This window comes from Anopheles maculipalpis, chromosome 2RL, assembly GCF_943734695.1.
Source record: "Anopheles maculipalpis chromosome 2RL, idAnoMacuDA_375_x, whole genome shotgun sequence".
Taxonomy (NCBI): domain Eukaryota; kingdom Metazoa; phylum Arthropoda; class Insecta; order Diptera; family Culicidae; genus Anopheles; species Anopheles maculipalpis.
In genome coordinates this window covers 76,723,457-76,751,158 of record NC_064871.1, presented here as the reverse complement: position 1 = coordinate 76,751,158, position 27,702 = coordinate 76,723,457, and the positions used below count along the sequence as shown (strand labels likewise).

Genomic DNA, 27,702 nt, shown 5'->3' with positions numbered 1-27,702 from the left:
AAGCTAATTTGGAATCATTTGTAAGGGAGTTTTATTGTACGGTTGATTGTCGCTGTTAGGAGCGGACTGGATGGTTGGGTATTAGAGCAAAGTTTTATTTGAAAGCCAGACGACTCTGGGAATATTTCTATTTGTCGTCAAGGGGAACTAAACACAGAGAAAGAAAAACAAACATTTTCTGTTATTGTTTTCAATATATTTAAATTTCAAAATAAATTGCCATTCTCGGGAAACATTTTCTAGCATTGTTTTTCCAGCTTAAAACTAGTCATAAATTAGCACGTGCCTTAAAAATCAATACATTGCCCTCGGTTCTACCTCTGAACCATTTCTACACATTTATGTTTACTTAGTGCTAAGCGTTGGAAATCGGAAAATACTTACACAACGAGAAGGTGCAAACAGGAAAAGATTTATTCTAATTTACTTTCCCTAAATAGATTGTAGTAGCTACGTATTTAGTAGTAATAGTGGTAGTAGTAGTAGTAGCAATCTTAATGTATACTGCACTCATACACGCACTACAAATCTAGCAAAAGTCACGTTCGCATGCACGCTCAATCACATAACAGGTATTTTGTAAATGGACTTTTGCCATCCCGTCAGCTAATCTTCAATCTTGCTAGTTTAGCTTTGCTTACGAGTAGTTTAATTTAGTGGATAACAATTTCCAGTGAAAACACAATTTTCTAATTTGCTTTCCCGCTACATTCTTTTGCTATCTATTTTTGTTTGTTTTGCCGTTTTTTTGTATGTTGCATGAATGAACAAATATCGAAAAGGTGTTGAGTGTTTAAAGAAAATAAAGCAAACAAACTATTGTAGCTGTTCGAGAAAATGTCCTTTTCCTTATATATTTTACACAGTAAAGTTATCAAACTTTTTCACCAATTCCCAATTCTCTCTACCTCTCTCTTTTTTGTACCCGGGAACAATCACACCGCCCGCTTATATAAGAAGCCTCAATATATAATTGAATAATGAAACAGGAGAGTGGGTCAAATGCACATAATCTACCCGTGGTCTGCACTGATTCACCTTGAAGCGTTTGGTAGAGACCGGGAACGGGAAGGTTAAATCGTGGTAGAGCAACAGGAGGGAAATTGATTATCGTATTACTTTTATGTCGCACGGTCATTCGTCTTGAATGGGGAGGGAGTATGGTTACATGGCTTGTTTCCAGTGGACATTGATTAATTTGCATACTCTTCAGCGCCATTGCTGGTTGCTGACCTCCTCCCGAAAGGGTGTGTTGGAGGTTGGTGACAGGGTGGAGTTTATTGAACACGTGTTGCATCGGGTCGCGTTCTCCCAACGAAGGGCTTCCCGATAACAGCAAACGCCCTCGACGACCAACACCCTGCATTACGCCATTTTCCATTCTGGTAATCGACACCCTCCTGTTCGTCCTTCAAAGTACTTGAAATGGCGGCCTGGGTAAACATGGCTGCCTTTTTTTTCAACACACTCTATACACCCCCCCCCCCCCCCCACACCCTTCTTCGTTCTAGTTCTCTTGTTCAGCAGTAAGGCTTCACGGCTGTTGCGGTGTGCGTTCGTGTTTGGTTAGCTGTAAGGGACCGGACGGTCCCGAGGAGGAGTCAGTAAACGCGGTGACAGAACTGGAGCGACGTCGGCGGCGATGACGCGAACCGCCTCCATTCGTTGGACGGCCCGTATCAAGCGCTTCATCGTTCGAATCATCATCGTGCACGTTGATTTCCTCGTCCGAATCGTCGCTCGGTGCTGGGCTGGCCGAGTCTAGGTTGGACGACCCGGTGGTGGCGGCGTACGAGCGTGACAGGCCCGCGAAAAGGGCCGCCGCCGACGTTGGCACTAGCGACCGGAACGCACTATGCTCACCGCCCATTAATAATGGAGTTGATGCTGTGACTAATGATTGTGCTGCTTGGGCCGCCGCTACTGCTGCTGCCGCTTGGGCTCCCAGGGCGGCCGCTGCCTGGGCCGCCTGGGCTGCCGGCGATGTGGATGGGTTGGGATGCAGATGGGCCGCGTGATGCGGGTGATGGTGGTGATGGGGTGGCAACTGTGAGGAGGAGCCCGGTGGTGGGGGTGGCGGTGGCGGCTGCTGGTGAAAGTGGTGCGCATGGAGCGCATGATGGTGCGGGTGCGTGAGATGGTGGTGCGGATGGTGCGGAAGATGATGGGGAAGATGATGGTGACCGGGCAGGGGAGGGCCCGCTCCCGGCGAACCGGAGGAAGGGTGCTGGGAAGGGGGCACAGGGCCTGACGCCGGCGGCTGTGATCCGGTTGGCGGTGGAGGTTGCTGCTGCTGCTGCTGCTGCGGCAGCGGCGGCGGCGGCGGGGAGCCAGGGGTGAAAGCGGAACTTGCCGTTCCCGCCGCCGCAGCCGCCCGGGTGCTCGGCGAGGTGGACCTTTTTAAAAGATTCATTCTTTGATGACGTCGCCATTTCGCCCGTCTGTTGGAAAACCAAACCTAGTAGTTCAAGTTATAAGTATATTAGCTCAAACACTTATAGCTAATTTGCGAAAAATTTCCTCATCTGCTTTAGCGGAAGTTCGCGTTTTAAGTGCAAGCGACGGTTTGAGGTTAAGCGGAGCGTTCTGGGTGAACGAAACCGTCGGGCAAACCGAGCCTGTCCGAACCCGTTTAGATGGTTGTCGACTTTCAAAGAAAGTGAAGGAAATTTTTCCATCCCATGGTCTGATAGTTACCTGGACACGGGCTTCACTGAGGGAGGTACGGGAAGCGAGACGTTCACGGGTGCTGACACAGGGATAGTGCGACTTGTCGAACTCCTTCTCGAGCTCCTCCAATTGTTCCGGGCTGAAGGTGGTGCGGTTACGTCTAAACTTTGGTTGATCGCCATCCAGGCTGTTGGAGTCTTCACCTTCAATGTCTGTTTAAAGAAATTTAAAAAAAAAAACAAATTGAAGGATGTCGTCTTGCGTAATTGACGGAATCAGGGAGTCGTGATGTCGCTTACCGATTAATCGATTTCCGTCAGGCGAGCCGAGGGTCTCGTGCGATCCAGAACCAGGCGATCCAATCGTTCCAGGCGTTGTACTACCTCCAGGCTGCGACATATTGGGTAGTCCTTGTCCCGGTGACCACAGATGGGTAGGTGTTGGCCACGGAAATCCACCGTATGGTGGAGGGGGATAGAGACCATAGCCAGCTGCTCGTGCGAACTCTGCCGCCGCCCTTTCCGCTGCCCGATTACGTAGAATTCTGTTGATGGACGACACTGACGGGGCAGTCGCATTCGTACAAACACCTACGGAAGAAGTAAAGAAAAGAATGAGGATTAGCTAAACAGCACTCGAAAAAGTTGATGGCTTCATTTGATGGGCAGCTTTCAAGCAAGCTTCTCCCTAATCCTTAGTGATGTCCTTTTCGACGGAAGTCAAAACCACTTGTCAAACTGCTATGGTCAGTTGTTCGCTTGTGTTTGATTGCGGAGTAGCGTGGCACACCGCGTTCGTTACGGTTCCGCCGCGTTAACATTCCGCACATGTACCGCGGAATTTCGGACCATCTTCTCAGCGCTGGAAGCGAGCCCTTGTCAAGAATGGTCGTTGAGATTTCAATTTGGATTTAGAAGTTACCGGGAACTGGAGCTTAAGAATTTTGTCTCCCGCCGGGTAGCCGCGGCTGCAGATCGATTTCACAGTCAGTGGCAGCGCTTGTTGGAGGGTTATCCCTTCAGCGTGAAGACTTCATCCAAAAGGCAGTGACAGTTGCGTATCATAACGTTCATGAAACTGTGGATACAATACGCACACGTAACAACGTAGCCCCCGAGATGGTTCGGGACTCGGCATGCTTATGCTGGGCGGTCTGATTGGTGGTCCGATGGTTCGTCGCTTGACAGCGATTATCGGAACGGACAGGCAGGAAAATGAAATCCTCCAAGAAATCCCGTACCGTCTCCAGAGCTACTGCACCGCGGGAAGCCCCGTCGATGCTTTAGCGAGTGAGTTGAGTGGGTGAGTGAGATGGGGGCACGAGACGGGTTCACAGCTTAAATGCCCTTCAATCAGAAAACCGTCAACAATTTACCAAACGAAGGCACCCGGTGACTGCATGTTTGGTTACTCTGGACGCATGACGCTCCACGGGATCTTCTAATCGAAAACGTGGACGAGTGTGTGTGTGTTTTGTGTGTATATCCGAGTGTAAACAGGAATTTTTACACACCAAATTAGGGTTTGTGGAGGGCCCGTTCGATCGTGCATGGATTTCGAAGAATCGTGCCAGTACCCATGTGCCTCGACCGATATAAGCAAAGGTCAGCGGCTGCTGGTTCAGGGAGTCTCAGTAGGTGAAAGATAAATAACACTCTTGTTTGGTAGATGAGCTTCCCAAAAACCACATGGAGCTTGATTCCTGTCGAGTTTGATTGGACGAAAATCAAGTGGTTGATATGAAACGCAAAGTAGAAGAAGTTGGTTACTTGGTGGCTCCCAAGACGTAACCTTAGCGATGCCTCTGGTGGCATTAAGATATTTTTCTAAGTATTATTCGAACCACTGGGCACGTGATTTTAATATGACACTTTTAACACATTCTTTTGTTTCGCCTTTCGCATGACTTTGCATTCTTGCGCAGGCCGCAAACTTCCGTGCCTGTGGTTGTGGTTAGGTTTAGCTGTTTTGGGGTAAACTTGGGATATTTTGGGCCCTATTTGGCTGATATTGAAACGTCTTGCAAGGGTTAAAAGCTGACGTTTGTTGAAATACGTTGAAAGAGCTGAATTTGGAGCATTGTTGTTTGCTTGCTTAAATTTGGAGCTGTTTTGAAAAGTATTCAGATTGGATGTTTGTGTTTGATCAGTTGCTAAAAAATTTTACAACGGCGAGGAGTGTAAATGTTCTGTACCGAGATAATTTTAGCTACACTTCCTAGCGTGTTCTACAGTGTCCCAATTTGTTTGTCGCACATTCAGATCATTATGATCGTTCGCTACAGCAATCCTCACGCTACAATAGAGCTCGTACGTATCACTTTTATCAGCCCATTTCATCGTTCAATTAATACCCGATCAACGGACGGACGAGACCTGCTGTGTGCGCTTTGCCGCCAGCAAACCACTCTCCCGGCACCCTTCGGTAATAGGATCGCTTACCGACCGGTGGAGATGATTTGCGCGATTTGTGTTGCTAAGCAGCAGCTCCTCGGCCAGTACATCATCGACTGCCGCTCGATATCTATCTAACCGTGTAGAGCCGCTCGATCCAAAAACATGTACAATCCTCGAGTTTGTCGAAGCGTCCGTACCGAGCGTGCTGAGTCACGGTGAACCGGGGCGCAGTTTAATTCCTGCAGGTAACGGGCTTCTTTGGGACTCCCTTCCTAGGCAGAGGGAGCCGTTGGTAGGGCAGTAGAAAGAGAGACAAAAAGATCCAAACAAACCCTGAATGGTAGCAAACGCACGCAGCGCCCAATACGCAGGAGCAACACCGGAATGTGTTGGCTGAGCAATTGACGCCTTTTGCGTAGCGCATACCTCACGCAGTGCCGGCAGGAAAGAGTGCGCACGATTTTTTGATGAATATTTCGGAACACCAACAACAACTCGGGGCAACATTTAACCATCAATCATTTCAGGAGTTTCGCACCCGCCGCAGGGCACTGACGGCCAGTGCCAGCCAACCCGTCTGGACGCAAAACGAACGACCGAACGGTGGATCGGTGTAATAATAGTTTATCTGCACTGAAGTGGAAGTATTATCATCAAAATATTGTTATTGTTGTGTTATTGATTAAGTTTTCTCTTCCTTCTGCCCCGGCATTGCTACGATTGCCATACAAATGAGGGTAGAGAATGAGGGAAAAGAAATCCAGTGAGCACGAAACCGAACCCATCCCAAAAGGCTCTCGTTCGCAGCTCTTTTCAACCCTGCCTTTAGTGCCCTGTGCGTCTTTGCCGGTGCGCCGACGGAGCAGCAGGGCCAACCTCTCCAGTTTTCTTTTGCCATTGTGACTATTGAATTCGGAACGGGTTGAACGGTTTATTTTAGCTCTTTTTTTTGTGTCTATAGCCGTTTTTGATGCTTCTCCCCAAGCTACAGGACCGGACGGTTGACGGGCGGTTGACGAAGATCGCCGAAGCACGCAGTAGCGAGCACCGGGAGTTGCGAAGGAACCGTTTATATCGAAAATGTGTAATTAATCCATTTCCAAATAATCGTAGTTTTCGGGCGTGCTGGAGGACCGGAGGCGATGAAACCTTCGGAGTTGCCGTTGCGTTTGTTGCGTGCGGGAGTAATAATGCTCTCGAAGATCGAAAAAATCACCACCGAACCGATGGGCTGGACTTTTTGGTGGTTTCTATGACGGTACGCACGATGATAACTGACAGCTGAGTTTCACCGACTTTGTAGCTTCCCTTTTTTTGTGTGTCGAAGCTTGACTTTGGATACGAACTATTTCTCTAACTCTAGAGGGCTTCTGTGTCGGCAGATGTGGTGCTTTTTGTGCCTTTCTAGGAATCTTTATGTTGAGAATCATTGAGCGGCTGGCGGCGGAAATGGACAATTATCTCTTGCTGAAACGCGGTAAGGTTTTGAAGATTTAATCAACCAAAAAATGTAGTTGTTGTAAGAATGATTTAATGTAACCTAAAAAGTTTAAAAAGAAACGTTAAGTTGCTTCATGCATTCAGCAGGTGTTTCTTGTTACTATTACTTTCATATTAATCCTGTGTAATAAAGCCATTTATTAAAGAATTTATTTGCTTCCTGTGGGTGTTGGAATGCATCTCCTTAAGTCGTTCCGGCAAACGTCGAGTCTCCGTGTTACCAAGCCAGTCACATAAAACCACAATCGAAGCGTTTTTAACAGCACGAGTGTTAATCAATTTTCCGGTCGCCATTCAACAACAAGAGAGCTAACAATAGCGATCGAGATCGAGAATCTGAAACACCTGAACACCGGACTTCCTTCACCAAGCTTCCAAACGCATCCACTAGAGGGAGCAGCGGAACCGTCTCAGTGCGTCTCCCAAACTAAGTGGTCCATATATCCCGAAGCCTCGTAATTAATTCAGTGCTTTATTAGAGATTTTATGGTACGAGTGGTCGTAAAAATTGAAACTTTTACGATCGAGCTCGCGATCGATTTTTGTGCCAGTCGAGAGCATTCCAATCGGTTTCGGTGGCCTTGAGTTTCGATGGGACCAGTCAGCTCGTGTCACGTGGAGTTTTTGGGGCCTCCTAAACCGATTGGCACAAGAAGACATAGGTTGTGAAGTAGGATTTCGCAGGCACACCATTTTAGCGTCATGATCAAACGCGAGGAAGTCTGCCCATAAACAGGACGCAAAACAATTCTCCAATGTGTGTTTTTTTTTGTTCAGCAGATTTCAAGAGGAACTTTAGTTGGAATTAGACGGTTAAACCCAAAAAAGTAGTTCAAGGACCGAGCGGCATGCCTTAACAAGCTTTAGAACTTGTTCCCTTTTTTTACGACAGAAGCATAAAGCTCAAGCTTAGCTTCGGAGAATGAAAGATTCATAACGTTCTTTGCACTAATATACAATCATGTTTTCAAATTTAAATTAAATTTCTTTTTCCTGTTCACTTGCCTCCAAAACTCGTGGTTTTATTTCCCAAACTTTAAGACTCATATTGTGTTAGGAATGCGCCATCAGACAAATCAGACAGCATTTTTACGACCGCAAGTTCCTGATGTTATGGTTGGATTTTGGGTTAGGGTCCAAAGTCTTTTCTCCCGACCGTCCGAACATTACTGGCCATTGGAATCGATTTCTGACACTAGTATTTTTACGACCCCAAAAGTCCATTATCGAAATGATGATTCTATAGAAGGTTTGGGAGCAAAGTTACGATTTTACGATCACGAAATAGAATGCCGAACCGGGTGACTTGAAATGTCCTTAGTTGCCGGTCGCAGACTGTTGGCTAACTAGTTTTGTTCGGTCGCTATAAAATTAATCCTGTACCGTATCGCTCCGCATGCTCACGAGGTTTCCATTGGACAGTCGTGAGGAGCATATCGTTGCGAGATCGTACAATTGCAATCTCGTTCTATGCCAAGAAGCGAACTAGTTGAACAATTTCACAGGCAAGAAAACCGTACCCTAAGAACCATTTCACGGCACGACGATGCATGCAATAAATCTTTCTCCCGGTTTCCTGCAAAACCATCAGCCGTGTCCATGGCGCGACCGTCCAGCGATAGTGATCTCGATGTAGCGTTCGATTTGTTTTTCCCTCTCTTCTATCCGATCCTGGGAAGACACAAACTCCAAGACGCATATCGTGTACTGTCCCGCGTCTAGACTCCATTTTATCTTGGGTGTTTTTGAATGTGTTTTTGCATCCATTTCAGACCCACGTTGGTAGAGCATCGATGAAACAAAAAAAAAAAATCGCCAAACCGTCGGATAATGAGTTTCGCTCATCTCACGGAAACCGTCATTTAGAATCCCTATTGGCAAAGACACACCGCCACCTAGTCTAGGACCATAAAAAATCGTAACCGGACTGGTGTAGATGTTCCGCTAGCAAAAGCACGCTAATTAGGGAACTATTCGGCTCACCGCCTTTCCTTATGAATATTGTCACCTCATCACGTGGGAGCACGACTTTCGCATGCTATCGATCGATTGATAGGGATAGTTTGTTGTTTTAATGGCACGCCCGTATCAGCGGCGCAACAGTATTCGAATTTAAAAGGATGCCACGGATACGCTCGTTTCGACTGGGGCTGCTTCCTCAGCAGCAGACGGGGCGGGTTAATTTGATGATCAATTTGGGATTGATTGATGTCGTCAAATTTCCCGTTTTAGTAGTCTGTCTGCTGACAGGACGATAGGGTTATTTTTAATTGAGGGAACCTACAAGTCAATGACAAGGTTGGACTTGAGTCAATGCTGGTCGCGATGTATTCGTCGTGGAATACTTGCTCAGAAAGTGGTCGATCAATCTCAGAACTCTAACTGTTTCAAAAGTTAATGCTTTCTATGATATGCGTTATCCAAGATAACGCCCAGGAGTTCTTGAGAAAACATACAACTCCTTCTACAATGTTCCATGATCCATGATCTCTGCAATGGTACAATTCCTTAATGAAGCTGATGAGCGTTACAATTCTTAGACCACACAGAGTAAACACAGAACACAGGAGTCGACGTATTGACAACTTGTTGGTCATTAGTCAAGCTTTAAGTTATGGTTTTGTTTTTAAAAGAAAACAAAACATGCCCTCCGTTGAGCTTCAACTAAAGACAACTCGGGCACCCAAGCACAGGCTTGTTTTAAAATGTGTCTGCACTCGAACAAAGCCAACAATGAGCACTTGCGCACTTGCGCACTTGCACTTTAGATCCACGCCGGGGTGTAGATTTATTCCTATTCCAAAATGCTCCATATCTTAATTCAGCTAGCAAACGCGTCCTACACACCACCGGCATGTGCACACGCGCACACCGGGGGCACCATTTGTGATTTTCCTTTAATTGATATTGCCTGTCACCCGGCGCTCATTAATGTCTGTGGCGAGTGTGTCAGGGCAGGTGAAATTAGAAATGTAAATTCAATCTCGCCCACTAAGGGGTGGGTTTTTTTTTAAATAAAAAGGCAGTTGAGCAATCGGACATTAAAACGGCAGCCATGCCATGTGTGCCATATATGATGTGAGAGGCTGATGGAACCACTTTTACGTGGCACCGGTTCGGTAGCGGGACTGGATTGCCATAAACCGTGAGCGCGCGTGTGTGTTTGGTTGGTTTGAGTGGAGACGCAAGCTGTCAACGGCTTGGTTCTATTCGGAGCTAGAGTGAAGTTTTTCTATTCGTTTCTAGCGCTAGATCAGCACGAGCAGCAAGACATCGATTAAATCATGCACAATTACGTCCAAGCTTCACTGTAGGTGTTCGAGAGCAAAGCAATCTATCAGGGCATAGATAGTGCTATAATAGTGAACCACCGCGTGCCGTAAGCTAGTTTAATTTTTTTTTCCAGGTACGTTTAGGAAAATCTTGTGTGTTATAAATTCGAAACCAGCCGTAGATTATTATCAAAGCAATAGGAAATTATCGTTCCGAACCCATTTGAGGCTCAATTTGAAGGAAGCAAATCGATCAAAGTTTAAGTAAATTCACCGCACAACATTCATTCTGTACTTATAATTGGAATTTAGAGCCCAAATTATGGTGGCCCCACGTGGCCATCAGATGGCTCCCGTTGCGAGCCAAACATCGACCGGTGGTGGGTAGAACAATTCGAGTTAATAAAATTAACTCCAAGGGAAGACCGTTCGGCCAGCACTAGACCAGCGGGAGTGTTTTGTCGGAAGGCACACTTCCGAGTGTGCACGGATTTCAATTACAACGCCGCGTAGGTAGTGAGACGAGCTTCTCCTTTCGTGCCCTGAAAAGGTCACAAAATATATGTTCCCCACCGTTACGTTGCTGGGCGTACTTTCGGGCTGGGTCGGAACGCTTTTTGATCGATAGAAGCATTTCAATTACCACATTTTCCACACCTTTACTTCGATCTGTTGGGGGGCTACTATGGGGGCTGAAGCGCGAGACAGAGAGAGAGAGAGAGAGAGAGAGAGAGAGAGAGAGAGGGAGAGTCAGTGTATCGTTCGAGATGGATCGATACAAAATGGAAGAACTCGTTGCAATGAGTAATGATCCTGTAGTCGGTCAAAGATCGACTCGGTTGTACAACAGCGTTCGACAGCATTTCTTTGGAGCAGCGATGTCTGTTTTTATGACACTGATTGATATAGATTGTGAATGGATACTGGGTATTTGCGGGTGCGTTTAGGTCAAGCGATAATAAAGAAACGATTTTTAACGATTATCGACACACCGTCAGGTTTTTGCTCTTGTAGGTAAGAATTATTGCTATGAAAAAAAAACTGTAACTTATACTGTACCGAAACAGAACCTTCCAATTCATGCACCTTATCTCACTGTTACCCCGAAGCAAGTAATGGGCCAGAAAAATAAGAGTTTTTGGATTAAAAATATGAGTTCATCAGTCATAGCAAGTCATCATAATTTATCCTTCCAAAACTCAATAATCTGACTTCCCAGCGGAAGCTCAAATTAAGTCCCATCTGCCACCGGTACACCTCCCTCATCACAATAAATCACACCGATTTTGCATGATAAAGTGGGGCGTGCTACCTGCTGTTGCATATACACATACCAAACGATTTCGCTTCATCGATTGATCGGAGAACAGAAATGTGGAGCATGAGCCTCCGGAGATATATCCTTGCTGCTTGCGGAACGTCAAGCAGCTGTCAAAATCATCATCCGCAACTGTAGGGAACAATTTTGCTCGCGAAGAAATATTACTCGTACACCCGGTAATCGATGTTCGATAAACCAACCAAACCCTCACGGGTCGCATAAATCGCACCGCAAACATGTGCTCCACAGTACAGCGTGCCAGCCGCCTGGGAACTTGGGTTTTGGTCGTTTCGGTTTTTTATCTTGCCCACGTTGTCGCCTCCGGTGCCGACGATGACGGTGATGGCGGGTCGAGATTAGCCGTGCAGTGAAAAATCCACCCGTGTTCCGTGGGATTGTGATGAAGATTTTTCCCACACCGACCCATGTTCATAAGTGCGCGTGTGTGTGGTGGTTGTGTTGCGCTAATGCATGTAAAATTGTGACAAATGTGAGAATTAAATCTCATTATAATAAACGAGCTGGTTCGATGGATATGGTGGGACAGGTAGCGTTAGAAACAAAACGATATACGTGGACACCATTGTACGGCGACAGGAACATCCGCACGGAACCGTTGTAAAGCGTTGCAGTGCAACGTGACGTGTCATGTGGGTAAGCTACGGTGGCGTGCGAAGATTTCACTGCCAGATTAACGGGAAGTCTTTGCCGTGTGGTGGGAAGTGGATAGCAGCGAATATCAAGAGGCCCTTTTGGAGGGGGAAGATTAGGATAATCATTGGAGGATGGCGTGAGCTGCAGTATCGAATGTAGATTGATGACCTAAAACGTGTACTGGTTGGTATGCTTGTATGTAAGAGAGTGTGTTTTCTACACTTTATTTTCGAGCCTAATGCTTTATGGACTAAATAAACAGGGCAAAACCGGGATTCGAATACCATCAGAACCTTTCCTTCGTAGTGAGGAATGACTATCCGAATAGAGGCTGTCAATAAGTCTGGTAAGAAGGTCGTTAAGCAAAGGAGGTTTGATTTATTTATTGTTGCTTGTTGTACGCTGAAAATGCCCAAAGATGAGTGAAATCAGTTGAACTGATTTCAATACAATACAAGAAAATATAGAGCATGACCATTCCAGCAAATTATACTTAATTAAATTTCACTTTTAAAAGCACGGTTTAATCGTAACTGCGACCCGCTACTGACTTGAAAACTACGTACAAAGTTTTTGATGTAATAATTGATTTATGTTTAGTTCCCAACACATTGAGACTCTGCTCTTCAATTAAAAGTTCCCTTACCTTTCTCTGACTCGCAGCATAGTTTTGAAATGCAAACAATTATTGATTTTCCAAATAGATCGAATTGTTGATCGATTTCACTGGCATTTCAATAGCAACTAACAATTTTCTCCCCTTTGACCGATACCAAATAGAATGGATGATTGAGCGAAAATGTTCATAATTATTTGGCACCCAAAGGCTTCATTACTTACCACAAACTTGTGTATGAGATTTAGGAACTAGAGCCTGAGTACATCATATCCCTTTTTTTGGAGGCAGAGCAAGGAAAGAAGCTCGCCCAAAAGTAAACACTCAAGCAAACAACTGTAATGTATCGATCGCGTAATATTGCCACTTGGTAATGTATCAGGAAGGCTAGTCCAAATGCTAGGAAAGATTGAAGCCTACCTACCCGAACGACACTCGATCAGACCAAGCTGATCATGCCAACGGACGAGTGTATGAACCGATTTTGGAGCGTATTTTCGTATCGATTGTTTTTACAACCGAAAGGAAGTCAGTTTCAGCTGAGCTCACCGGGGCACTCGTGGGCAGTAGTACGGACTGTACACTGGGAGACGCAACGTCCAATTGACGCTACTTGCGCGGTTTACGGTGCACGTCTTCAGGCGCGCTTTCGAACGATCGTGCACCGGATTCGAGCTCGAGTGGATACGCGACTCAAGTGGTATCGGGTCAATGGCGCACCTCTTAAGAAGGCGATGTTTACCTTAGCTTGAACCAGAGCGAGCTAAGCTGGCTTCTTAAAGATTAAAAATAGATCATTCACTCGGGTCTCTGCGCTGAAGTTCAGGTACTCGTCGTTTTTCTTCAGTAACCTATGTGCGCTTCTCGTGTAAAAGCTAAAAGAGAAGTCTCAACAGGTAAAGTGGAGACGAGTATGAAGCGAATAAATTAATGTCCCAACAACAACAAACGGCGCCATTCCCCTCGCCGGGAATGCATCTGAATGCATGAACATGGTTTCGTTGGATAAGATTACCCTTTTTCGTGTCCATTCCGGTGTAGTGTCCATTTGGGGCTGAAATTGAAATTTCCCTCTGTAGTCTACTCACCCCGTCCACTCCCCCGATTGGAGCTAATCAGACGTGAACCCGTTTTTGGAGCGTCGGAGCGTTCTTGCGTTCTGCACGTACGGTGTTTTGTGAACGTGCGAAATAAATTTATGATTCCACACACCAATGTAATCAGTTGGCACACACACAATCCATGCATCATCATCATCACCAACACCCATAGTTAACTGTACCGCATGTTTCATTCAAATAGGTGTCTGCACGGTGCACTATGGGGCAAGGAATCGGGTGTGATCGCAATCACAAGCACAGGGGACATAACTCACCTACACCGGAGCATTGTAAAACGATTGTGCATTTTAATTAGGTGAGCTAGAAAGCAACAGGTGAATGTGAACCTCGGGACATTCGTTTTATCGTGAAGCAGGTGGAAGAAATATACATCTAAGATTAATGCTCTCGAGGAACATTTATCAGCTGCATTTCTTGCATGTTTTTCGACAGATTTTATCAATACTCATAACATCATGTTCATTCCGCACAGCAATAAATCATCGGTTGATTTGGGGTGTACGGTATTGTTGCTGCAGCACGCCATGTACTATCGCTGGTTGGGTTAACATCCTGAACGGAATCTTTTATTGATCGTTATTTTCGAAAATCGTCCATATTGAAGGCTTTGCAAAGCGCAAGACAAATTACTTGCCCTCCCGATGCCAAATCGCACCTCACTCGCCAGCAAGCAAATCAACCTTTCTTAAACGCAGAGAAAATGCGCAATCGAGTGATCATCAACAATTCGCCGGATCGACCGTTAACCGGTGGTCTGTCCAATATTACTTTTGCGCCATAATTACTTTCAAGATTCGTTCGGCACTTCATCCAGCATCGCTTCCCCGATTTCCGCTTAAAAAACCCTTAGCCGGGTTTCTTACTTATCGCTTATCGGGCAATCTAGCGGCGGCGAGAAGAAACACAGGTTCAGAGCACCCGGGAGAAAATGTGTTAAATCAAACCCGTACTCATTCAATAAATCAATCGTTTATCATTCCGTCTTGATCGGTGGAGGTACCCTGGAACTGGGTAGGTGCAGTGGGGTGTTCCGCGATTTGGGGTGTATCAGCAGAGACCGAAGATAGAGAGCGAGTGAGATGGCCCACCGTGTGTGGTTAACATCCCGACGAACGATGCCGATCGTAATCATGCTTCCTTCTCGGTGCGGGGTATGTAAAGCCTTCGTTTCAAAGATTGAGGGTAAAGCGCGAGAAGTGCTGCAGTTTCGACTCAAAACAGTCTCTTCAGCGCATCATTAACCGTCATCAACTTTGCGGCCATGCTCTGTAGCCGCTCAGAGTCGTCGGCCGAATGGGGCAAGATTTGCATATCATTCTGTGCGGCGTTCCCATGGTAGAGGATCTCTTGCTCTCGCTTGATCTTGACCACCGACACCAGTCGCAGTCCAGACACGGGGGCACAGTTTGTCGCCAGGATTTAGTCTGCGAGCTTGATTGAAGGATGATTAAACTGCTGCGCTGCTCAGTGTCTTCAGTGGTGCGACGCAACTTCGAGAGCGCTTTTGGGGCTTACAGCTTGAATATTTATTGTCTCATTTTGCGAGCGGAACGGAGATTGATTGAGCTTGATTAGGCGATGCAACGGACGGATAGGATCAAATCGGGACCGCTCAGTCCGGAAGTGGCGTTTTGCATTGTACAATGTCGTTGACGGTAGAAGCCCACACACATGCCGGGGGTGAAGCCTGCGTTGGTGAAGAGTTCCATCTCCACTTACCTTCCGAGATGAGGCGCTCCCGGATTTCCCACGCAAAGATGGTCGGATTTTCCCGCTTGTACTGTTCGATCTTGGAAACGACGGCCGGTGTAGCCACCTTCGGCTTGGAACCTCCGATCAGACCCGGTGGCCTTAGAGTGCCTGCAAGAGAGGAGGAAGAAAAGAGGTATGTTTATGATTGGCCAGTCGGAACAGCTCGTTTAGTAAACATAATTAGCATTTGTATGCGTGTGCTCTCTAAGAAATACGGAGGGTGTGGGTCTGGAAGGTAAATATGTCTGTGGGTCGTGATTGAAAACTACAAGTCAACATTCAATCCAAATCTTCAGAAGTCGACTATGCTTGACTTTTGAAGTTGACGTTAAGTGATCTAGATCAGATCAGTTGCGTTACTTCAGCTTCTTTCAGCCATTATTTCCCAACCTTTCATGGAGCATGCAAGGCACTCTCGAAAGTGCGTTCTACCCATGGCGAGCTTTTGAGCTTCTTACCTACGGTGTCCATCGCAGCATCTGCACCGGAAACCCCTCGGGAGGTACGCATTGACTCTAAATCAGCACCATTTGCGTCGATGAAATATGACACGTGAGGCATAATTTTAACCGTAACTGGCTGACGTTAAAGGAGGAGGCCACCAAGAAACGCAAAACGTTGCCCTGCTGCGAGCTCATGCTCGTAATTAATTACGATCTGCGATTTCAACTGCCCCGTATTACTCCCCCCAAGGGGAAGAAGCACTTCTCCGGGAATAGTTTATAATTTACGCAATGTGGCAATCGGTATCGAATATTCTCGCACAAATAAAATGAGGGGCGGTTACGGATCGCTTCCGATGACATATAATTTCACCACCAATCGTACTCGCACACACTGGGGATGATCCCTTTGCCAAAGCCTCGCGGGTGGCCAGATGTGATGATGTGCGCCCATAAATAGGATCTTTTGGGGGCTGGCTTTAAACGTGCTTCGAAGTGTTCCGCTCGCGGGTGGTCAGTGTGGTGAACCACTGTTATCAACGCCATTCGATCAGTGGTGGGTCCCGAATCGGTCGATTGCCACAGGGAACGTCGACGTCGAAAATGTACGAAACGAAGTTTGCAGTGCCGCGACTTCGTACGCAAAGGGACAGAACTCCACGGCTAGACGGTTACAGTCGGGAATTGGGAAAATATATGCCTTCCGGCTTCCTGTATTTATTCTGCAGCTACCAGGATCTTGTGGAAGCTAACACGAAGCTAGCTGTGTTGCTGATGTGCTCTGCTCATCGTTGAAGATCATGACGAAGAGCGACAACGGAGAACAAGAGTATCTGGTATACTACATCTGATCTCGGCAAACCATAGACGATGGCGATCTTCATCGTTAGATAACATGCGTTTCGCTTGTGCTACGCATGATGATCGCTTGAAGATCGCTTTCAGAGTCTTTGACGGTCGATATCGAGCTGCGCAGACGGTCTAGGGCGACCGATACTCGACTCAACTTGCTCTGGGTTGTGGCTTCCTTTTTCGCACAACTGCAGCTCTGTCATTTTTCCCATCGGCACACACACACACACAACCGCGGATTCGCTTACATATTTATAAGTCTTACGAAAATTGTTTGCCGACATCAGGTTCCACCGTTGTTGCTGTTCCTTCCCGTGTTCAGGAGGTTTTTTCTTTGCTGCAGCTTTTCAACTGCAGTTTGTTTCATTCAATTCTGCAGGCTGTGGAGCTTGGCGATGTTTAATCTAATTAATTGACTACGTGGCTGCTTCTCGTTGTGGTCTACGTTACACAACCAGCATTGAGAGGACCCATGGCAAAAGGGGTAACCCGGACCTGCACATAATGTGGCATAAAATGATGATTTATAGCATTTTAATGTCCCGGAGGAGTTTGTATGTCTTTTGCACTCCCTTCTTCCTTCACATATTCAGGCAGCCCAGAGAGCACATGTAGCCTGTACTCTGTAGTGTGATACAGCTTCGTCTCTTACTTCATACAACCGCCTAGACTTCTCCAAACGAATTTGTAAAGGAAAAATTAAACCCTTCGGTAACCGTACCTAGCAGCAAACCATCACCAGCAGGAGGGCGGTACAAACGGTACCATTTTTAATCTTCACACTAACCCCACCGCGGGATTTGTGGTGCGTTGAAGATGTCGGCCTCGGCGGGTGGCTTTCGACTCCCGACCGTGAGGTCGTTGAATGGCGAACAAGCTTGCACCGCAACCGCCATCTCGAACTACATCCTGGACCACCGGCATCGATCTTACAGTTCGTAGTCGAGTGTGAGTATGCTCGCGCGCGCGAAACGAATGGACAAATTGCGTCAAACTCACCGGGGTGCAGATCAACAAGCGCAGTAATCGATCGACAGACTTGGGAAGTAAAGAACATAGCCGGGGAAGTACAGTTTCAACGATCTGGTCCACCTGCTGCAGGATGCAGGTGTGACTGTGGATGGACTGGCCGTGATGGTAAGCACGCGCGGTTGTTAACTCAACAGGAGGTGCGCTACCGTGACTGGTGTTCCAAAAGACACCGCTAAAAGCGATACCGACCGGGACATTAGATCCAACACATCCGGTATTCTATCGCCGCCGGAAGCGGACAAGATTTGCAAAAAAAAAAAAAAAAATCACATCAAACTACCGTCCCATCCGTGCGAGATCGGTTGCCGACTGGTCGGCAGACTTTGATGGGCGCAATATTATTGGAAGCTCAAAATACCATTAATTTGAGATGGAATCGAAATGGGAAGAATAGGTTCGATTCGCTTTTAGAGCGTTGGTCGTTGGGCGTTTAATTAACCGCCAGGGCTTCTGCATTCCCTCGCAGGGAGGTATCATTCCAATTTTTGGCTCCAATCACTGGGGACCCTAGACCCTAGAGATCCAATTTTGGGGTTTCGGTTCGGCACTCTTGTTTGATTGAAACAAATTACTTGCGGCTCCCAGAACTGGTCTAATAAAGCCACCCCTTAACTCTATTAATTATACCCATCCCGTGAGCCAGCAGCGTACCTCTGACTCACTGGAGGGCATTTTCGTTTCTGTTGCTGTGGGAAGCAACACGCAAATTGCGGTGATTGTGTGTCGCGTGTGGATCGCAATCGGTAGCCAACCGTGGGCATCAATTTCGAGCCAGTGAAATCATCGTCCATCCTCCCCAAAAATACCGTACTTTAATCAACGGGTGTTGGAAGTTATTTTGTGTTTAATAATGTTTCCCTTTTTGGGGGTATTATTTATGTTTAAGGGATTTGTTTCAAATATCGGTATCCGATTGATCTACGTAGTATGTGAGGGATGCTTTCACGCACAGGGCACCACAGTTTTGGATGACCGGATGTGCGTTTGTGGCATTTCATGGAAAGATTTACTTGCTGAATCAGTCAGCGGGTTTAATTTCTTTCCCATTTGTTTCATAATGGATGGTTATATCTGCTTCTTTTTGTCTCTGCCATGACACTCCTTCTCTCTCTATACGCGGCTGAAATGCGTACAATTACGATCGTGTGCGGTTTGATCCAGCGAAACCGCACATTACCATGCAGCTTGGATTGTTTTCTTTTCTACACAGTTTTTCATTCAATAAAAAGTAACATGATGAAATGAGGTTTCGGGGTGGTCGTTCCATCATTCGCACCGGCGGACACTTGTCCGCTGATGTCCAGTTCGTGATGTCCGAATTACACATATCAGTTATCACACAAGTGGCCTATGAATATTTATTAGATAGCAGCCGTGCTCTCGCACTCTCGGCGATCCGCTCGAGCGTCGTCCCCTCGCGCGTCCAACGGATGCGATGTCACCCGCGTTCCGGTTTGATTTACGGTTTCGAATCAATCAAACCGATGCTGCCGGGCTTGGTGTTGCATTACGACAGCTTGCCGGACGACCATTTGCATACAATGTGCAGCGATCTGAGTCCGAGCACGAAAAGGAACAAAAACAGAAAACGATCGAAACTGCAGCGTGTTTTAGCATGTCGGCATGTTTTGCTACCTCAATCGGTGGGGAAGTGGCGGTTGTCAGCATGGGAAATTGTGCAGCACGCTATCCCGAACGCTACCGTTCCGGACGATCGCTAATGAAGATGTTAACTTCGATCAACGATACGGGTGGATGTCACAGCAAAGATGTAATAATCACCAGCATTTCTTTTTCTACCTCGATCGTTGCTTATCGGAGGGGTGAACTTCCCTTTTTGCCAATTAGTCAGCGCTTTTGGATCAGACCATGGTGTGCTCGGCATGCTAGAAGTTACAGTTGAACTTGACATCGAAATGCCATCTGTCTTCAGTATATTATGCTCGTTGCAGGTGAAATCGACATCTGTATTTATTGTGGTGACATCTCATTGTTAGCTGAAATCATTCCCAAACGCAACTAACCTCACTACTGCTCATTGTTTGGCTCATAAACAATGTGTTTGCGGTATATAGTCGAGGGTCTGCTTCCGATTCGATCCAACTGGCGCGATACAAACAAAAATGTATAATTGAATTAAAATTCTCGTTACAGTTTGTACAAATTACTGTCCCTTTTGCTTCACGCGCAAGATGAACGTACCGATATCCTTGTTTTCATCATTGCAACAAGCACAAAAGGAACACACAAAGAGATAAGCATATTAGTTGAGAGGAAGAGAAAAAAAAAGGAACAACGCGTTGATACAAACCACAAACCACATAGAGTGGAGCAAAGATAGGAAAGGGAAAAACACTCAAGAAGCCTCGATCCAACGGCCGAAAAAACCGAAAGCTAAATGGAAGTAAGGTGTGAATAAATTACCATTAACAATCGGTACTTGAAGGCATTATTCTCACACTGATCTTTGCGTCAGGTCTCCTCTGTCTGCATACACGCCGCCTCTCCGGTGTCAGTGTCAGGTGCATTTTTCTCTTTTCTCTTGCATTTCGGAATGCAACATGGGTTGTGCTGTTTTTGCTGTATCCTCCATCAGATACCAGATACCGGAGGGGCGTACTCAGGAATCATTTTGTTGCAAAGTACTTGATCGTGTGAATGTACCGAAAAAAATGGGATCGATTGCTATCTAATTAATTGTATTATAATTTTTCAATTGAAGTGTGCAATTATTTTGGATTCGGTGAAAAGATCTAATTGATCGTTTCTTTTTCCACCGAGGCTTGCGCGCGTGGTCTTGAGGGTGGGTTCCCTAATCTATCATTCACCGAACAAAAAGAAGTCAAAATGTGTCCGTTGTGGAGCAGCTTTACGAGTTGGGTGGTGCATTTGTACGAAACTGCACGAACAACGCTAAATGACAGTTTAAATGCGCCCGTTTATGTGATGATCGAATCCACAACTGATCCGACAACTGATCATAAAACGATCGCAAATTCAACTATCCCGGAGGGCTTTTAGCTCCTTAGTGCAATGTATCGAACCGATCGATCGATCGGTGGACAGTGTCCTTCGCCATAAACGATGCTAATGAGTGAAGTAAAAGTGACAGTTTTTTGTATCCTTTTTTTCTGCTGCTGTTGTTGTTGAGAGTTTGGTGGATAAAGTAGCGAGCAGCATAAACAGGTTTATTTATTGAGCTGCCAGACTCTGTCGACCATCTGGTACGATGCAGGGCACAGTAAGCGGGCGAAGTTCGCGACTGATGGGGCGGAATGGAAGCAAATTATGACGAAAAAGGTTTCTGAGGGGATAGGTCTCAGATCTTGCCGTCTCGATAGGGTCGGAAAGCAGGTGATAGACAATCGGTGGCATGTGTCTTCAATGATAAGCTTTAGCAAACCCTTTAATCCTACAGCTTTTGTTCAGTTTTACTACGATTTTTGTGTCTGCACACAATATGTTAATAAGGGCCTCACTTTTGCATCGTTTTTTCAAAATGAATAACTAAGACTGAGATAATTGATAGTCACAGGTAGCTTCAGCCACAACGTAAACAAACAACAGTCAAAACTATTAAAAAAGTACGCCTGTTTCAAAAATCAAACAACGAATCGAGCAGAAACTTGTGTTAACCAACCTCTTTTTCCACAAGATCGATCTGAAAGCTGATTGTACGCTTGATTTAAAAACATGTGCCAAAAACCGTAAAGCAAACAAACGCACAAAAAACGCCTTCGCGAAAGCAGACGTTTAATTATCTACACCAACCACTGTCTTGTTGGTGTAAAACAAACCAAATAAATCCAACCATTAGGTGGCGTGGCACGGGTATCGATTTCCAATCGCTTAAGATTCGATCGCCGATTGCCGATCGACGAGATGCAAATTAGCCCCGGCCGCACAGTGGGAGGAGCCGAACCCGAATGGAGCGGTTCGTTTTCCGGCGCACCGAGTTGGCTTTTTCTTGCTTCGCGATGGTTATAATTTTGTGGCCGAAATGGGTGATTTGAAAAATTGCACCCTTTGCTGCAAAATTGGGCGCGAGGCCACGCGCGTTTTCCTTCCAAGAAATCCACGCGAAACGCGTAACAATATTTACAAGCTACCATTTAAGCTAGGCACACATCTCACCGTGCGCTGATAATGATAGAGTAGATTGTAGTAAACAAATATTCAGCAAAAAAGGAAACCTCTTTTTTGGTCTGTTTGCTTGTTGTTTTCAATAGGGACTTTAGCATAAAAGAAAAGAGCAACAAACATTTTACACTGCATCACCCTCATAAAACGTGTTCGCACATCGTTGCCGATGAAAAGCGGCACACATTTCTTGGCTGCATTGATCCGGGTGGAAGTAGCAAACAGGTTGCTTTACTGCCACCAAAGTTGAGATAATAATAAAAAGCGGCCAACCAACATGTGTTTTCTTTATCAGATAAAACATTAAAAACACACTTTTTCTCATGGACAGACAGCGGACCCCAATAATACCTGTAGCACGCCGGTACGGGCCCGGTCTCGCTGTGAAAAGGCTGTGCCGATGCTGTGCTGAGCACAACAATTGCAGCACTTTGGAAATCGATTACGATCAACCGTGGTGAGCGTTGCAGTGGTCGGAAGATCAAAACCGGCGGGAAAACAATTAACAAAACGGTGACGGAATGAACGCCCCAAAGGAAATTAGATTTACGCCGTACTTTACCGGTTTTGTTAAATTGTGCCGTTTGCATACATTGCGATAGAATCGCTGTACGAACCTTCACAAGGCCGGCAGTTTGACCTTTGCGGGTGGGGATGCATACATGACCGTGATTTAAATTTTATGCAAAATTACTCACACTCGGTGATGGTGACGATGGTTTCGCGGTGTGTTATTAAGCACTGAATGTACTAGCTTTAAGCTTAACAAGCCATGCCGTTGCTGGGTAGGAAGCTTTTTTGACAAATTACACTTAATATGTTCTAATAAAACTATTACTCTATTTACTATTGAGCCCACCGAAATTGGTCACCAAATGGTACAATGTTTCTACTTGGTACTACTTCTAGTGCAGGTGGTAAAAGCTGGCTTAAAGACCAGTGATTTAGTGCACACTGGCAAACACAAACACGGGTTGAAAGTGTGACCGTAACAAAACGGTTTTGCAAAATGGAATAATTTCATTTCGTTCATGCATAAAACATTACCCATTCTGCACGGCGGACGACTCGAAGGTGAAAATCGTAACCGAACGCACACACACCCAAGTTTGCTACACGGTTCAATTGCTCCCGCCAGTGGCCAGTTCTCAGCTTTATGCTATTGCTACCGGACACCCTCCGAATGGGACGCTTTTCTTCCCTTCTTTCCCCTTCAACAGGTTCGGGCAGAAACGTATCGTAGCTTTATGCTGCAACATGCTGCATAAAATGCAAAGGCAACACAGGAAACAACGCCGTATGAAGAAGTGCATGTTTACCGGTTGTCTACAAATCGACAGAACAAAACGGTTCCGTCTTGCGACTGATCGCCAAGAAGCTGAAACTGACAAACAACAGCACAAGGGACGCATTCGTTGTCTGCGTCGTGTGTCGTCTTGGTTCGCACAAACAGAGGGTTTCCTTTCTTTTGCGCCCGTTGAAATCTTTCGTTTTGCGTTGCACGCTCGCTTCGCTAGAACGCCCTGCAGCTCGTGGCAGAAATATGTTCAATGCGTGTGGTGTGTTAATTTAGAAAAATTAATGTTGCACGTAAATATTTACCTATGCATAAATTCTACCCCATGTGCATGAGAACGGTGGGGAGAAAACGCAACACAAAACATACACAGGCAGGGTTAATTGTGGTGAAAAGTATGATGGTAGCTGATAGCAATGCACTTCGGGGAAAAAGGAAACACACGTACGCGTAGTACGCCCAGGTGGTAAAACAAACGCGGCGCTAGAAGATCGTGTAAAGCAAGATTAGATCCGAACCGATAAGCGCACCGGATTCGGTGTAATCCGTCCGGTTACACGGGGTGTTGGGCCAAGGATGCATCAAGCGAAAGCGAGGAAAAGGTGTGAGCTTCGGTAATTAATGGTAAGGTTTGGATGGAAACTTAAAGAACATTAAAGACGGATGGGAGTATCCATCAATAAAAACGTTGATGCTTTGTTGCATCTTTTTTTCGGTGTACCCAGACAAATAAAGGACAGAGAAGAATTATTATTATGAAGAATGATGTTGGATCTACATCGAAAAGGTGAGCTCTTAATAGTTGTTAATTAAAATTTTAATTATAAACATCACAAATTACACAAACACCGGCCGACATTTGCATAAACATTGGCTACGGAACAATTTATGAGCTTTTCCATACGTGAATTTGCTGTTCAAATTCCAAGCACTCGAATCAAAATATTTTCGGAAGAACACATCAATTCAAACACTTAATAAAATTAGTGAGCATGAACCTGAGACAGGAAACTGGCAGTAAGCTTTCGGTAGAGCTTAAAGAAAAACAAATTTGCCGAAAATATGTAAATTGTGCCGAGCTTCAAACAAACTCAGTCTTCAGTGCTTTCGTGTGATTGCACAGGAAGTTCCGTGCGGAGCTGTTTTGGTTGTAGTTTTTTTTTCTTTTTTCTGTGAGACTCAAAGAATGCCCAAATTTTCCTACAAAATAAAAAGCAAATAGACATCCGTGTTTTCGGTGGTTCCAGACCGTCTGGCATGTTGTATTATTACAGTCATAAATTAATAACCAGTTCGAGCCGCCACCAACAAAGTGGAGGAGGCGTTTGAAGGGAACACTCAGCTCATGCATCAGTTTCAGCAAAACTTGCTGCAAAAGGAAGGAAATTCTATTCGTCAGCAAGAAAAAACCAATCCCCAAACATCCGAATCGGTGGTCCTTTTCCGTTTCGAATGGTTTCGTCGTGAAACGGTCGTGGTGCCGTGACTAGGATACGACTGTTTTCCATTCGCATCAGATCATTCAGAGTAATGATGGGTTTTATTTGGTTGCACAGCGGCTTTTTGGCTGTGCAGTAACCGGACCGCTTTCGGAATAGGATAATGTTTATTATTTGAATGGAAGAGAAGAGAGAAAAACCCAGGCGCTAGCCAACAAATAAGTCGTTTGATGTTGGTTTCGTTACACCCAGGGAACCAGTAGCAACAGAAGCTGAAGAAAGGTGCTGGCTTTCTGTTGCTGTTGTTGTTGAATTGAAGAAAAATACAAAATAAACCGATCGGAGGAGGGTACCATTTGAAATGGAGCGTTCAGGTTAAATACTATAATTTTGGCGCTTCGCTGCATTGCGAGTGTTCCCGTTTTTTTTCCCCTCTCTCCATCGTATCAGAGCGGCAAATGACTTATGACGATAATGAAGTGTTATTATTGAAGGCCCTCAGTTTTTTTTAATGTTGCTCGTAAGCGTGAAAGCTAGCCGGCTGCTGTTTTCTGCTCGGAACCAATAAAAATACGATGCTCCGTGACATTCACGGCCCGGGAAACCGCGTGTTGGGCCAGATGCTGACGGCAAGAATGTGTCAATTGTGCGTCTTTATCTGGTGAGGGTGTTGCCACTCTTCTTCTTTTTTTCCGCTTCGGTATGTTTCGATGAAGACACTTACCTAACAGCTTTGAGACGGCCCCCTGCTGAGTGAGCATATGCTGTGCCAGATCATAGCCGCGCAGACCGAAGCGGGACAGCTCGAGTAGCCGGTGTTGAGATACTAGGCCGGCCAGGGCGTGGGCGTTGGCGGTTCCGGCTGCTCCAGCGGCAGCGGCAGCCGCTGCGGCACCGAACAAGTTCGTCGTGGGCTGTACCGAGCCGGGCGAAGGGAGGTTTGGTGAGAGGCCTACTGTAAATAGGGAGGAAAGGATAATGTTGTTAGAAATGTTGTGTGAAGTTATAATCCTTTTTATTAGGGTGATTGAGCAACAAGAAATTTTTGTTTATAAACTTCGGTGACTTCTTGACGATGGAATGCAAATATATTACACCCACGAATTTTCTCGTTTGCATTTGACGCCTCCATCTGGTGTTACCAAACACATTTCTCTACTACTTTTATAGATTTTCCTAGAATAATTTTCTAAGGATTTCGAGGATGCTGAGCCGGGCATGTCAGGAGAATAACACTGAACAAACCAAACTAGAAGGTAGAGAGACCCAGGCCCTGACCATGATCCATATCCAGACTTTAACATCAAGCCAAGACTACTATCACTGTTGTACTACCTCATCAGTTAGTAAGTATCCTGGATGTTTCGTCCCAATAGTGACCAGTATTTCAAATATGCCTGAAAAGCGGCGATCTTCCATATGCTTGAACTCCTCATTAGGACAGAAGATCAATTGTTACAATATATAATAAACTTAATATTACTTAATTGAAAATAACATAGTGTATGGAAAATGGAATGTTGTTTAAAAATGATTGTAATTTTGGACTCTAGATTTTCGAATAATAAACAGCAGTTAAAAATTAATTCAACGAAAGCTTGAATAATTCATAAATCCATTTGTACAATCACTTTATTATCGTCCAATAGCTTTGTAAGCAAATAAAATGGAAATTAAAAATTGATTTACGATAATTCTCATCACATTTGTTCAACGATATTGATCCATACAATTCTATTGTCCAGCATTGGATCCTGATTCCGAGGAAATTAGATTTGATGAGCTCAATCGATCAACGGACTCTGGTCGGCAAAAAGGCTAGAAATATCCGTACCGGAATAAAGTCCTGCCACTGTCACAGGCTAACCAATAACTTAACTCACACCGTTGCTAAGCTCTTTGGGGCTTGGTTTCTTGGTACGGTCATTCTGTAGTAAAGAATGAAGAATTGGTAGGGAGCAACAAAAACAGCAACAACATACCTTTACGCCCAACCCCGTTCTCTGCGCATTTCTACCAGTATAAATACAGTAGCGCATAAAATGCATTTTTCTTCATCAAATTACCAAACGGTGCGATTCTTCAGCGGGGGCCCAACACCGGCTGACCAGTTCGGCCGCAGCATGAACATGAATGTCGGCACGAAATCGAACACCTTTCAAAGTGTTACCGTATGGCGCCGTTCGTAAGGTTTGTGTTGAAGCGCAACAAAAAAAAGGCCACAGAGAAAACAGAAGATACAGAAGTCACTGGTGGAAAACAATAGAATCGTATATCCTTGTAGCAGTTGGCGGTTGTGTTATGTCTTTTTTTTTTTTTTTTGTTTCCCGCTGGTGTTTGCCTTGTGCCGCTGCTGGCACGTTGGAATTTGTACAACTTGGAGTGAACAACTTTGAATTGGAAGTGTGGTGATGGCAGGCGGACGAAGCGTTTGAATTTTATAAACTCCAACCAATGCCACGCGGTAGTTCCTACTGTTGGGCTGGGAAGAAACGGTGGCCAACTTCTTTGTCAACTCCGATCTGGACAAACTGAATAGCAAGCATACTGCAATATGCAATGTCAAAAATTTATTATAACCAACTCCGGTGGTGACTTCGGAAAGGAGGGTTGCTTTTTTGCTTCTCCCTGGTGTATGTTAACAGTACTCAGTATGTCCGCGAACAGTGTCTCGCTAAACAGAGACATTTCGAGGCAAGCTTGAATGAACCACGAGCTTTCGCGGCTCGAACAAACCATTGGACGAACCGGTGGGAGAAGCATTCGCTTGTCTGAAGAAGCGGAACCGCATAGAATTTATGCTTCCTTTCGTCCGAACTGGGGAGAATGCTGTTTCTTGCCCGTCTTCGAACATTATCAAAACATTTCCTGGGTGCGGGAAGGGAATCGTACGAACGGCGCTGATCAATAAAATACACTATCCTATCAATGAGCAATACATAATCGTAGCAAAACGGGAATCGATCTTTCAAGCGAATGGCAAAGAATGAACGGCAAATAAACGCATGCTACCGGATGCCTCGGCCGAGAGTTGAATTCGTTTCAATTCCCATTCCAACGAGGACCAGGACGTATTAGTGTGCGCGCGTGTGTGTGTGTGTGTATGTGGAGTGGATTCACCATCCGCTGTAGCGCGGATTGATCGAGTACAATTGTTTTAATATTTATATTTGTGTAATATTTTTATTAAATTTATT

At 45.5% G+C, this 27,702-nt stretch overlaps 1 protein-coding gene across 2 annotated transcripts in view; it reads right to left on the bottom strand.

The window, feature by feature from the left end:
- Positions 1-1,534: 1,534 nt before the first annotated feature.
- The window catches only part of LOC126567990 (paired box protein Pax-3-A-like), a 44,964-nt gene continuing 18,796 nt past the window's right edge, over positions 1,535-27,702 (bottom strand). Inside the window, exons 2-6 of one of the 2 annotated variants that reach the window (XM_050224377.1) lie at positions 25,230-25,460; positions 15,270-15,410; positions 2,970-3,260; positions 2,698-2,882; positions 1,535-2,458 (exon numbers count right to left, since the gene is read on the bottom strand). In XM_050224377.1, coding sequence (XP_050080334.1) covers positions 1,535-2,458; positions 2,698-2,882; positions 2,970-3,260; positions 15,270-15,410; positions 25,230-25,460 — 1,772 coding nt within the window. The remainder of the gene's footprint in view (positions 2,459-2,697; positions 2,883-2,969; positions 3,261-15,269; positions 15,411-25,229; positions 25,461-27,702) is intronic. The other variant, XM_050224378.1, reaches the window with a different exon arrangement.